General features: G+C 56.7%; 1 protein-coding gene across 1 annotated transcript; it reads right to left on the reverse strand.

The window, feature by feature from the left end:
• Nucleotides 1-1,052: 1,052 nt before the first annotated feature.
• On the reverse strand, nt 1,053-8,885 carry PDIA3 (protein disulfide isomerase family A member 3). Its single transcript, XM_039557807.1, has 13 exons — nt 8,630-8,885; nt 8,469-8,547; nt 7,655-7,772; nt 7,151-7,258; nt 6,158-6,287; nt 5,578-5,694; nt 5,019-5,144; nt 4,419-4,601; nt 3,752-3,860; nt 2,824-2,952; nt 2,323-2,402; nt 1,762-1,819; nt 1,053-1,458 (listed from the first exon to the last, which is right to left on the reverse strand). The coding sequence occupies exons 1-13, from the start codon at nt 8,797-8,799 to the stop codon at nt 1,339-1,341; spliced, it is 1,527 nt and encodes a 508-aa protein (XP_039413741.1). The 5' UTR covers nt 8,800-8,885; the 3' UTR covers nt 1,053-1,338.
• Nucleotides 8,886-13,325: the final 4,440 nt, after the last annotated feature.

Consider the following 13,325-nt stretch of genomic DNA (forward strand, 5'->3'; position numbering starts at 1 on the left):
GCAGAGGCCACCGGACATCACATGCTCCTCCAAAGGTGCCTCAACACCTGCATGCATTAGGGGACAGAGCACCTGCCACAGCAGCAGAGCACAAGAAGGTAGATGTGGTTTGCAATACTAATGTAGCTGAGAAAGAAACTGTTGTACTGCACAGCTACTGTAGTCAAAGAAGTACACCATAAGCCTTGTATGACCTACTGTACCTGGAGTATTCCAGCAGCAAAACATAAGATACCCAGGCCTTGAGTTGTGGGGGAGGAATCCACAGAGAAAGCAAGCTCTGGCTCTTGCCATGGTAACTGCTGCCATGCAACAATACTTTGAGTGTGCTGAGCTTCACTTCAACTTGCATGCAGTCCAGGAACCCAGAGCCAGGGCAACAGCCCCTACCTGATCAGCCCATCTCTTTCCTGCCCTTCCCAAAGGACAGCAGAACACCCTCAGAGGGTCAGTCACAGGCCATACCACACGGTCTACTCCTCCCCCTGCTGAAGAGAGACAGCTACCAGCCTGTTTCTTAGCACGAGAAGGAATAATTAACTGGTCTTATCTACCCTCACCACAGCCAAGCACCAGTCTGTGACAAACACCCTTGGCCCTGGCCCTACCTGTGTTCGGATAGAGACTGTAGGTACTAACACTCCTCCCCCTACACCTGACTACTCCTGCACCAGCTTCAAAGCTGATTTATTGCTGCTGCTGAGGGAAACCCTTGCCAGCCTGCTCCATGTGCCTGCACTGCTCTGATCTAACAGTCACAGTACCTCTGAGCTTGCTAGGGCAGCACACAGACAGCAAAGGCACTTGTGACCAGAGTCCCCCAGTCCAAAACATGTGCAAATGCAGCACCCAAAGCCCAACACATCGGGACAGCTGCCGCTGCTACATTCTGGAGGGGCTCTGGCAGCTGAGGAAAGAGGAGAATGGACTAAAGGCTGAACTCAATGGCTAGGAGGGCTCACTGCAGGGAACAACTTGCAGCAGGAAGCTGCTGTCTACAAAGAGCAGGATCCCACTGTTAGGTCTGATGGGCTGCCCCAAGACAGGGACACTTGCTCTTAAGGGGGTCATTTTATTGTTTCACTTCTCCAAATGTACAAAAAAAATTAGAAAATAACTGTACCCCCACCCCCTCCCAAACCACAAAACAAACCAGCCTGGGGAGCCCCACAACAGTGCAGCTAAGAGACGGCAGGAAATTAAACATTACTAGATACAGCAGCTGGGGCCCCTCGGCCCACATGGCCACTGGCTCTCCACAGCCCAGAACTGGCCCCAGTCTGACCAGTGCTTCCCCAATTCACAGAGCTCATCCTGACAAGGTGGCAAGTAGGTACTTTACAAATCCTCCTTCACCTTCTTCTTGGATTTCTTGGATTTCTCTTCCTCCTGCAGCACGGGAGTGTTGGTTGCCTCCCGCTTCAGGTAGCTGATGAAGTCACTCACTTCTCTGCCCCCCTGCAGAAAGCAAACAACAGTCAGGTAGGACCTCTACCTGCCATGGGCTTCCCCTCTCCTCAGGGGGATTCAGGTGCCAAGGCAGGAGACCCAGGTGACTGCAAGCAGACTTCTCCCCAGGACCTACAGCACAAAGTACAACACTCCCAGCAGGAGCATTCATCACCATCAGGTACCATCAGGTGTGTTCCCAGGGTAACAGGACACGGTGCCACCCCCAACTCTAAAGAGGCCTGAGTATGATTTGAACATCTGAGTGCTCTTCACTTCTTTACAAAGCATCAAGAACAGCAAAACACTCACCTCATATTTCTTTGGACTCTGCTTCTTGCCAGCTGGAGCAAAATAGATGGTGGGGAAACTGGAGAGAGAAAAGAAACACATGAGCTCCTGACATGCTCTGATTTCTGTAAGACCAGCCCCAGCTGAAGGGACTCACATCCCACACTGCCCTGGTTTAACATGGCAGTGCTTCAGTGGCTCTGAGGCACCAGGTATGGCCTCCAAGAGCTGGGCCACACCCGCAGATCTGGCTGAGCTCACAGGTTCAAGTTTGCTAGCTGAACTGCTTTTGGAACAGCAAGCCTGGATTTGTTTTCACATTCCCAGGAACAGAATCACAGAAGATTCCAAAGCAGCAGGACAGACCTCCAGGCAGAGCCAGGACACCAGAATCCTGGAGAAGCCAGGCAGATCAGTGTATTTTGTTTTCACTCTTGATTTTTCCACATCTAGCCATTGCCCAGCAGTCACCTAGCTACTGCCTGGCAACCCCCACACCCTTCCCCGTGAGGCTCTTTCAGCTCTTCAGTGCTGTGGCCGAGGTCAGAGACAGACATGTGGTAACACAGCAGTCAGACCTACCCTCGGACTTCATAGGGAGAAGGCACATCATTGGCTGTAGCGTCCATTTTGGCAATGATGATATTGGGATCTTTGCTGAGCTGTGGGTAGAAAGAACCCATCAGTAACCAATTCCAAAATCCAGGAACCCAGCAGTCAGCACAATCTGGGACAGTGGTGTCAGAGGACAGTGCACAGGGAATGCCATTTCACCAACCCTCACTAGATGGGAGACTATCATCATGCAGAGGGAAAAGACCCAAAAAGAAACTTGGGCGGTTGAGGCCAGCCACTGAATCAGGGAATAATCCTGTGCCCTAGCCAAGAACACAGACCAAATATACCAGTGTGGTTGCTACCACAGATCCTGCTGTGAGATATTTGCCCCCCACAGAGAGACCAAAACTTGCAGTCCTCAGGAAGGCACAGCTATGCCCCATTTTCACAGAGGCTAAAAACAACCTGCAGGATCATTTACTGCTGCAAAATTCTAGTTCACATTTGCAAGAGTCTCAGACTTACCTTCTCCCCCAGTTCTTTGTATTTGGGCTCCAGATTCTTGCAGTGGCCGCACCATGGTGCATAGAACTCTATCAGGACATCTTTGTCTTGTGCATTAACAATTTCATCAAAGTTCTCAGCCACCACCACCTGTAAGGTTTGATCCAACCAGTTAGTTCCTTCCAAGTCAGAGATGAGGCTGTGATATGACATGCTCCACACACTCCACCCAAACCTGGTTCTCCCACACCTGCACAGCGAGCAGCACAACAACCAAACATAGCACTCCTCATCTTCACCATGCAGGTAAAAACCTGCCATAAGTTACCAGCACTACCTCTGAGTGAGGTCTGCATATGGTCTCCTTGCAGGAAGATAAAAGCCATTTCTTTTTAATCCCAGCAAGCAATCAGCCTAGCAGGACTGGCTGAGACCATCCCCATCCCTCCAAAAACATCTGTGAATCCTGTGACTCACACTCCTGTATAAGGCACTCATCAAAAAGCCAGGCCAGGGAATGCTCTTACTCAGGGCAGAATTGCCTGGGAGGATGAAAGGCAGGAATTATACCAGATCCCAATGATAAGATGAACATGGAGTCACAACCAGTAAAATAGTGCAGTCACAACCAATAGGAAGACCATGCCATGAGGGAGCACAAGCCAAGAGGGCAGGCCTTTGCGTAATCCCCGGAAATCTGGATGCTGCTGCATTCATGAAGCATGTAACTGTTGTGGCCAAGCAGCAGCTACTATGCTGAGAGAAAAAAACAGAACCCAAGCTGCATGTCTCCCTTGCCTCAGAAAGCTGCAGTGGAACAAGGGAGTGAGTAATTCCTCTATCACCACAGAGGCCTCTTGAGTTGCCACCGTGCCACACTACCAGCACTTCACATAGGCACAGGAAGCTGCTGCTGAGCAGTGTCTCTGCAGCCATAAGCACCACTCACCTTTACGGGGCCATCGTTGCTTTCAGGGACAGGCTCTGATTTCAGGTACTTTTTCAAGTTTCCATCAAAGTAATCTTGCAGGAATCTCTCCAGAGCCTTTCCGTCACGGCTAAAAGAAAAGTGATGTTACAGCCATCATCACACACACAGCATGAGAGGGGGAAACTTTCAAGGCTTATTTAAGCTCCTTCCACCCACACAACAGATGCCACCTGTATCTCTGACAGCGCCAGTCTGGGGCTGGCTTAGTAGACCCCAGAACAAGTGCAAGGATGTCCTTAAGGGCTCTGACAGGAGGCTGGATGCACATCCCATTCAAGGTTTTAGGCCTTCCAGCATCCTTCAGGTTTTTTTCAAAATGAAAGGTACAACTATTCCTTCTGCCCTTTATTGCACCCTAATTCCTAACCAGACATTTCAGCATCTTGAATTAAATTCTCTCCCTTTGTGTAACAGGAGGGGCTGCAAGCTTTCTGGAGAGCAGGAAAACACATGAGCAGGAGCCATTTTGACCCAGCACTTATATCTTCCAGCTGGAACATTGAGCTTTCCTGTTTCCTCCAAGCTAACAAAGCTTGGAGGAAAGCTTCGTTAAATCATCTGGTCAGAGACCTCTAGACCAAAGTCCATCAAGTGACACCCACTACCACCAAGTTCAAGAACTCACGAGAACTCTTCTTGCATGACATATTTATCTCCTTTGGCAGTTCTGATGGCAACGACAGGGGCCTCGCCCACGCTGCTGTCCAGACCAAACTCAGAAAGCTCATGGCCAAAGGTTTTCCGACTAGCAACAGCATAAGACAGCTTGTGGCCAGCATCCAAGAACTTCTTTGCAATCATCATAACTCTGAGGGGAAAAAATAACAAACAAAACCACAAAGCATTATTTCTTGGAACATTTTCTTCCACATGATGTGACACCCTTCAGGATGACGTGCACATCGGGCTAGGAATTCAGCGGCACAAAGTGCTCTTCAGAGCCAAGTCCTGTAGAAATGGTGCTGAGAAGCAGACCAGTAAGCTTGTGGTGACTGAGGCAAGTGTTGCGTGTTTCCATCCTCCACCTGCGTGACCCCAGGGCCTCAGGCACGAAGGGCAGAATTGCACACCACAGCAGTGAGGCAGTTTGTGGGTAAGGTCTAAGTCCCTAAGGACCAGGGATGCAAGAGCAATCATGCAGGGTTTCAGAGGACTGTCACCCAAGCTATGGAACTGCAGCAAGGCAGGAACAGTCCGAGGCTGATTTACCCCCCACCACTCCCACCTGTTGCGCCAGTAGTTGGATCCCTTTGCATTCTTCTCATAGTCAACGTCGTAGTATGCCACCAGCAGGTCCTTGCCCTGGATCAAGTCTTTGTTGTCTTCAGTCATGTGTGGGCAGATACCAAAGCTGTCAACGAGAGAGGTTATTAGCAGAGTCCATGACCCCAGAACAGGCTTGACACAGCACACTTGCTTCCCACCCGGGAGTGTTAAATGCCGTGACTGATCAGGCCTCAAGAAGAAACACTTTGCTCATTCCTGTACCAGGTTATTCTGAGTCAAATCTCCATCTCCAGCCACATCAGTGGCTAGAGCTGACCCAAGTAAGGCCAAAGTTAGCACAGTTCTCACAGATTCCGTTTTTAAACAGAATCGTGGTTAGAATCTGGAGAGTGCATGCCAACAGCCAGGCCAGGATTTCAAGAAGGTGTCCCCAAAGTGAAGCAGTGCCAAGACACGCAGCAGGGAGTGGCAGCAGTGCCAGCTGGGAAAACAAGCTCTGACAGGGACAAAGCCAACTGGAGCCAGTCTGTCACATTTGCGGGTGAAGAATCACTCACATGTTCTCTTGGATGAATTTCTTAATCTTTCCACTGGTGATTTTGTCTTCTGGATACTTGATAGAGCTCTCCTCAAACTTGTTGGTCAGCCGTGGAGGACGGAATAAGACAATACCTCTGCAGGGAAGCAGGTGTTGTGAATTAGTCCAAAATGTCCCTGGGAGTCCAAGGGATGAGGCAAGAACCCAATCTCCAGTGACAATCCCCGCTCATCGTTCATGGCTCAAACAACACTGTCTAGCTTCTTCTTGGTGCCACTAGTGCATTAGGTGTACCTGTCAGAGCCTTCTCCATGATTCAAACACAGGCCACAATGAGAAACAAAACTCCCACCATAACAAGGAATATGGAAGTAAAAGGTCTCTGTTGAGATACTTTCCACCCAGAGGCAGACACGAATGCTTCAGAGCCTCTACCCATTTACACCTTTCTATCTCAATTCAAAAGAAACACCACTGTCAGCTGGGGAAGAAACCAGACCTTAAGCTATGTTTAGAAAGTGAAACCAGTTAACAACTGGCATCCATGAATTTGTTCCAAATGCCTCAATAACAAGGAATCTTTGTATTAAGTAACTTACTCTCCATCTTCCCTGTACTTCTGCACCAGCTGCTCCTCGGTGGTGTGCGCAAAGCGGTAGTTATCCCTGAGGCTGTTGGCTGCTTTCATGAACTCCGAGTAAGCATCCCCAGATGCATCACCAAAGAAGCCTGCAGCAGAAAGGGAGACTGTGACCTCAAACCAACCCAGCTGCAGACCCTCTGCAGCTCTCAGCATTTTTCTCTACAATGCACTGGGATCAGTCCTGAATCCAGTCCTTCAATGCATGTTGAGGCCTTTACCTTCGACAGCTTCTCTCCCATGTTTTGGAATCTCCTTGCACCCCCTCCTTTCCAGCAGCAGGATGGTACTCAGGAGAAGCCCAACTTGGGCATTTAGCCAAGGACAATTGTCCCCTGAACACCCAGACATCCACTGGTGACTGTATAACAACAGCCACTGGCACTTAATAACAGTAAGTTTAGGAATGCTGATGTGGTTATACCTACAAGATGGCACCTGAGCTGCACCATCTGCTGTAGCCACATGTAACCACAGACACATCACCCGATGCCAACAGTCCTCTGATGACACCAGACCAACAAATGCACCTTCCAACACCCAAAGCTACCTGTTGTCAGCCAGCGAAGAAAGCAACAACTTTTGGAAAATATATACTATGGTACCAGGGGAGCCAACAAAGCCAGATGGCCAGGAAAAAAATAAAAAAGTTTGGAAGGAATACCCAGAGGTCCTCAAGTCCAATCTCCCACTAGAAGTACAACCAGCCCCAGCCAGACTAGGTTGCTGAAAGCTTTGTCCAACTAAGTTGTGAAAATCTTTCAGGTTGGATGTTTTTAAATCCCTCTGGATACATGTTCTAGGGCTTTATTGTTCTCATTACCAGCAGTGCTTTTGTTCATGTCCATCTGGAATTTCTTTTGCTACAGCCTGTGGTACTGCCTCTGATCTTTCCACACAAGCTCCCAGAGCCCAGCGCCCACTCATTTCACGATGCACTACCTCTACTCACCCACGACAGAAGCATCTTTATCGCCAATGAACTTCTCAAACTCAGCCACAGAACTGAGAGCCACCGAAGCAGGTCCCGCCTGTTTCTTGAGATGGCTGACAATCCCATCTTGAAAGATTAGCAAAATAATTAAAGGGATCAATACCAAGTTCCACGACACATTTTTCAAGCTTCCTAAACCAAAAATTGTTTCTGCAGAATCCATACACATCTCCCATACAAGACATATGTGAACTGAAGGACTGCTCCCATCAGCTTCACAGAGGAACTTTCTAGCATCCTGGGAGCTAGGAGCTAACGTGGAAACCTTCACCTTTAAAGGAGAGCTTTAAGGGAAAATAAACATCCCAGGCTTTGCCAGCACAGAGTTCTGGAAACGGTAAGGGGTTGGGGGATGTATGGGTAGGTGGGAACCTTCTCTGCATCCCTGGACACTAAGCTGTTACATGTGGGCCTGCCTCCTGCAGCAGCTCAGCAAGCCAGACGCTGCCAACCAGCTCTTACCTGCTGTTCTGGGCCCATCATAGGTCCCTGCCTCTTCTCCATCTCGAAAAATCTTTAATGTGGGATATCCACTGACTCCATACTTGTTACAGGTGTTGGAGTTTGCTGTACAGTCAACCTAAAGGAAAAGAAATCTTGCTACTCAGCCTGAGATCAGCCCTAACACACCCAACCCAGCCAAGGGACTAGAGGGATCTGTCACACACTGCCTGCTGCTGGACAGCCCAGACTGGGAAAGAGGTAGCACAGGTATAGTGAGAGGCCCAGAAAAATATTTGAGAAAATACTGTAAAGACTAAATAGTTTCAAGTTTCACCAGACTACACATCAAAAAAATACTAGAAAGGATAGCTTCTTGCAATCAATGACAAGGAATTTCTCAGCACCTCATCAATCCTGAAGTTCATATAACACCTGAAGAAAACAGGCTGACCTGACCAGGACGGCATGGTGCCAAGACTCCATGACACTTCCCATAACGGAAGAGAGAGATTCTGATTTGAGAAAACCCTACAAGTTTTGTGGCAGAAAGACTGTAGCTTCCTCTGGTCAGCAAGCCTCAATGGGTATGTGAAGCACGGTGCTCACTCTCAGCCTCATCACACAGCTCAGAGCAAGCCTATTTCCCCGGCTGGGGCGAGCGCTCACACACCCTCTGCACACCAGCTGCGCGGCTGCAGCCCTGCAAGGATCGGCTTCCAGATTATTTTAGGGCTCCAAGGCATCAAAGAAACGACGCCCGTCGGATCTGCGGAGCAGAAGTCCGGTCGCTGGCCGCCTCCGGGTCGGCCCCAACGCGGGAGCCTGTGCTCACCTTCACGAGAGGCACGATTCCCTTCAGCCGGGTCGCGGCCGACTCGTATTCCGGCGCCAACCGCTTGCAGTGCCCGCACCTAGGGGCACGGAAGGGAGTCAGACCGGCCGAGTACCCGTCTCGGCCCGCCCCCGGCCCCCCCGCCCCCAGCGGCCCCTCACCAGGGCGCGAAGAACTCCACGAGCACCAGCCCCGGGCGCTCCGCCAGGCCACTCTCGAAATCGGCATCGCTGAGCTCCACCACGTCGGAGGCGCGAGCGCCGAGGGCGAGCAGCAGGAACGGCAGCAGTGAGGCAGGCAGGGCCCGCAGCAGGGCCCGGGGCGCGATCATGACGGCGGGAGCGGCGGGTCCGGGTCCGGCAGGTCCGGGAGCAGCGGCTGAAGAAGCGCCGGGGCCGCAGCCGGAAGTCCCGCCCCCGCATCCGGATCTGCCGTGTGGCAGCTCCTGATTGGGCGCTGCGTTACGCGGCGCCGGCCAATGGGCTGCCGGCGGCGGGGGCGGGGTCTCCGCAGCCGGGCCCGCCCCTCCGCCTCATCGCCCCGGTTCTCGACGCTGCTCGGGCCTCGGCGGGGGCGGGGCCCGTCCTCGATGCACGGGGCAGTCCCCTCCCACGGCCCCGGTCTGCTGTGTCCCGCCGAACACAGCGTCTGCCCTTGCCCCGGCCGGGACCGAGTGCCGCGGGGGCTCCGCGGGGCCGCGCGCTGCCGAGTCCGCTGTCGGTCTCCGGGGGCTTCGCTGACCTGATGGGTTTGCATTAACCCCGCCGTGGCCACCGTGTCTGTATCGCGCCGTGCCGGCCCAGCGGTGACACGTGCCCAGCACATTCCGCACGACAGCGCTCGGCTCGCTGCAGGCTCGCCTGCTGGACTCACCGCAACCCCGCATTTTCGCTCACTGCCCCTCACGCTCCGGCTCTGGGGCAGTCCGGTGTTCCCCTGGCCCCGAGCCAAACCCGGGAGCGGGTCTTTTCCCTGTAACCCCATCCGTCGGCATTTGCGCCTCTGCTAGGGTCTGCGGTCGGAAGGACCCTCGGCTGTGCCATCCCTGCCGGGGTGCTCGGCTCGCCCCCAGCTTTGACCAGGCACAGCCTGCTCCCAACTCGTGCCACCTTGCCCTGGTACCGCCAGGGCCTGGGGCTGTCCCCGCGCAAAATCCCGATTCTCACCCTCCCAGCGCCACCTCCCTTTGCAGGGGGCCGGGCAGCTCAGGTGGACCTTGGGGGACAATGCATCAGGCGGGGAAACGTTTTCGGTACCCCCGTTTCCACCTCACCATCTTTTCCATCATCCATCCATCTTTTCCACCATCACCCCGTTTCTCCTTAGAACCCACGTGCTCCTACCCTGGCCTTGTCATCAGGTCCCTTCCGCTCACCGCTGAGTTTTAGCAACTGCTCCCCGTATCCCCAGAGCTGATGATTGGGGCCAGCCGTCATCAGGTGCTCGTCTCCGGCACGGGAGGAGCCGGCTGGGCTGTTTCTGGTATTTTTGTCACCAATATTGAGCTGCGCCAGCCGACCAGGCGGTCGGCCCCAGGGCTGCGGGAAGAACTCGTGCGACGTCTCTGACTTCATCGTTGCCATTGCGGCAAAGAGCCCTGGACCGGGACCGCCTCCCGGGAAGCGCCGTGCGGCCGCCGACTCCCGTCAAACAGGCCCCGCCGGCCCGGGGTCCCCTCGCCACTCGCCCCGATGCTGCGCGCCCCGGGGCCGGCAGGGGGCGCTGCCCACCGCCCCGCCAGCGCTGCCGGGGCCGGGCCGGGCCGGGCCGTTCCTTCCCGGCCAGCGCGGGGCAGGCAGGGCCCCCGGGCCGGGCAGTGTCCACAGCCCTGGGCAGTGCCCTGCCGCCCGGCTGCCTCCGCCCCTGCCGGGTTCCCGTAATCAATAATGCACAAGCGCGGCACCGTTTGCAGTGGTGGGGCTGGCCAGCGGGAGTCAGCTCCGTCGCGCCCTGGGCGGCCAGCGGCAGGAGCGGCGTGAGCAAGCAGGGACCGGGCAGGGTCCCATGCCGGGGGAAGTATCAGGTGTTTCACAAGTACGTCTCGGCGGTCTGTGGGACAGGGGTCTCTGGGGCTACCAGTGTCGGAGAAAGGCTGGGAGCCGTAGCGAATGCGGGAGCGGCGGGGGCTGGAGCCGGGCTCCGGGACCTGCGGGACCTCGTCTGTCTCCCTGTGGCTCGCTCCTGCTGCCCGCAGGACGCAGAAATAGCTTCTTCCCTTCCCAGCCTGGGGATGCTGCTTCTGCTGGTGCTGCAGGACCCAACCCCGGCGAGTGAGAACGGCCCTCCGGGAGCGCAGACACCGTGGATAGATGCGTGCTCGAGGGCCGGTTCTGCTCCCTCATCCCTTGCCTACTCTAGAGCCGTTCCCCTCTACTGCGCGGGCCCAGGGAACGACTCCCAGGGCAGACACCCGCTCCCGGGGGGGTTGCTCTGCACTCCCGATAAGCTGGGCTCTTCCCGCAGGAACTGACTCGGGACAGACCGCTGCTGCACTCCGACACCTCGCGCCCGTCCCCGCGTCCCAAGCCTGACCGCTACTGAGCAGCGACGTTCCGGCTGTGACATAGGCCCGGGCCCAACGATGCGGTGGACCCCCGGCCCCCAGGCATAGGCCGCCTAAGGAGCTGGATCCTGCGGGGGGCCCGCCGGCAAGGAGGGCTGCCTGGACCTCGAGGGCCGCACGGGGGGCAGCGGAACAGCTTTCCCGGCCCTTCGCCCAGTTAGGGGCCGGCGAACGAACAGCGGGCCCGGTGCGGCTGCCGGTCCCATTCCTCGGCTTCTCCCACGGGCGGTCTCACCCGGCGCCCCGGTCGCACCGGGAGCTTCGAGCTGGGCAGGCTGGGATGCGGGACACGAGTCCCGGACCCGGACCATGCGGGTCCCCTCGGGGCGGCGTCCCGGGGCTGCGGGAGGCCCTGCTGCGGACGGCGGCGCTGGCACTGGGGGCCCCACGCCCCGCTAGCGACGGGCCCCGCGCTCGCTCCCGGTGTCCAGTGCCACCTGACGGCCGCGCTCTTCCCGCAGGGACGCTGCCACGGCTGCTGCTCTGGTGAGTCGGACCGCCGCACGACCACGTCGTTCACCGGGAGCCTGGTGAGCGCGGAGCTGCTGCGGCGGGGCGGCTCCGGCAGCGCGGAGGAAGCGGCCGCTCCCGGGGGCGGATTGGGATCGGACGTGAGCCCTGCTGGGTTCCCTGTCAGGACGGGACAAGCAATGACCCATGCCGGATGCCCCGGCCATGGGCAGCGGGCCCTGGTCCGCAGACACCGGCTCCTCTGGGCCGCACCGGATCGCTGATCCTGATCGCTGGCTGTTGGCCAGGTGCTGTCTTTCAGGAGCTTCCGCCACAATCGCAGCTGGGACGCCCGGGTTTCGCGGCTGGGTGCTCCCTGCCCCGCCGCCTTTCCCCGGCTGCCTCCAGCCCCGTTCCCCAGGAAGCAGCGGCTGTGCCCTGGGGCCAGACCTCGCTCCTGCCGCCTGCACTGGAGGCTGTGTGCAACGATAGCGTGCCCAGGCTGCCGGGCATCTCCAGCTTCATCGTCTACCTCTCCTGCAACCTCTTCAGCAGCTTCCGGGACTTCAGCCAGCGCCCGCGGGACCCGGGGGCCGCCTGCGTCAACGCAGCCTGGTACCTATCTGCGGGTGACGGGCGCTCGGCGTGGGTCTGCCGGGAGCGCGACCCTGCCCAGTTCAGTGCCACGGTCTGCAGCAACACCTCCCTGAGGGAGAACGCCGGGCCCCAGCAAGCCATACTGGAGCGGCTCTTTGCCCACTCGGCTCGGGGTCTGCTAGGGGCCGAGCACCTCCCCACTGGGTACATGCTGGAGGGCGCCTGGAGCTGCTTCCTGGGAAGCCGCGTGCTCTGGGGGCATCCAACTCCGGGGCAGTGGAAGCCGTGAGATTCTGCTCACAAACCTCCGGGTGTGGCACTCTCAGCTGTGTGGCGGTCCCCAGTCCCGGGCGCAGACGCCCAGGGCATTAGAGCTTGGGAGCAGAGCCCTGCTCCTCTGAGGGCTGGAGCCTGTGGGTGTGGGGGAACGCTGATTTCTGGCAGCCGTGCAGGACTGTGTGTCCCAGCTGCTTCCAGGAGCTGGTGTGCACCAACGCCTCCCTCCTCCAGCTGCTGGGATACCCTCAGCCCGTGACCAGGGCACATTCCCAGGGTGCCCTGCCTGGGAGATGCTGCCTGCTGCAGCATCCTGCCTTTGTCCCTCAGGCTGGACACTGGAGCTCTGGCCAGCCCTGGCTGCCTACCTGCTGGGGCTGTCCCCGCAGTTCTCACGGTGCCAGGGGGAGGGCTCTAGGCTGATCCCCCCCAACCCAAGGTACCTCCTGTGCCTGCTTGACCGCAGCCTGGTCCTGTCTAAACAAGAGGAGGCTCAACAGGTGGCCGGGGAGCAGCTGAGCAAGGCCATCCTCCTCTCCAGCCTCCTGGATAACATCTCCTTGTGGGACTTGCTGCTCATCCACAGGCATCTGCTGAGCTGTGGGCTGGTACCTAGGATGGGAGCACAGGGCCTTGACCAAGAGGGAGCTGCTGAGCTCCCCCCATTGAGTAGGGCAGTGCTGGGGCAGCAAGCAGGGGTCTCCCTGGGTGCAGGACAGCAGTTGGGGTGACAGACCCAGGGAGCCCTCCTGCTGGCTGCAGGCTTGGGCCAGGGTGCAGGCCACAGTTCTTGTGCACTGGCAGCCATGGTGGGAGCTGGACGGTGCATATGCTCTGCTCAGCCACCAGTGGTTGGGAGCAGCCAGCCCCAGGCTGGGGGTCAGACCTCTGGCTCAGGGTGAAGACTCCCCTTTGTCCCTGCATCTTTATCCTTGTAGCAAGGCTGCCACAGACTCACTGTGGGACACTGA

This window comes from Corvus cornix, chromosome 10 (assembly GCF_000738735.6).
Source record: "Corvus cornix cornix isolate S_Up_H32 chromosome 10, ASM73873v5, whole genome shotgun sequence".
NCBI lineage: Eukaryota > Metazoa > Chordata > Aves > Passeriformes > Corvidae > Corvus > Corvus cornix.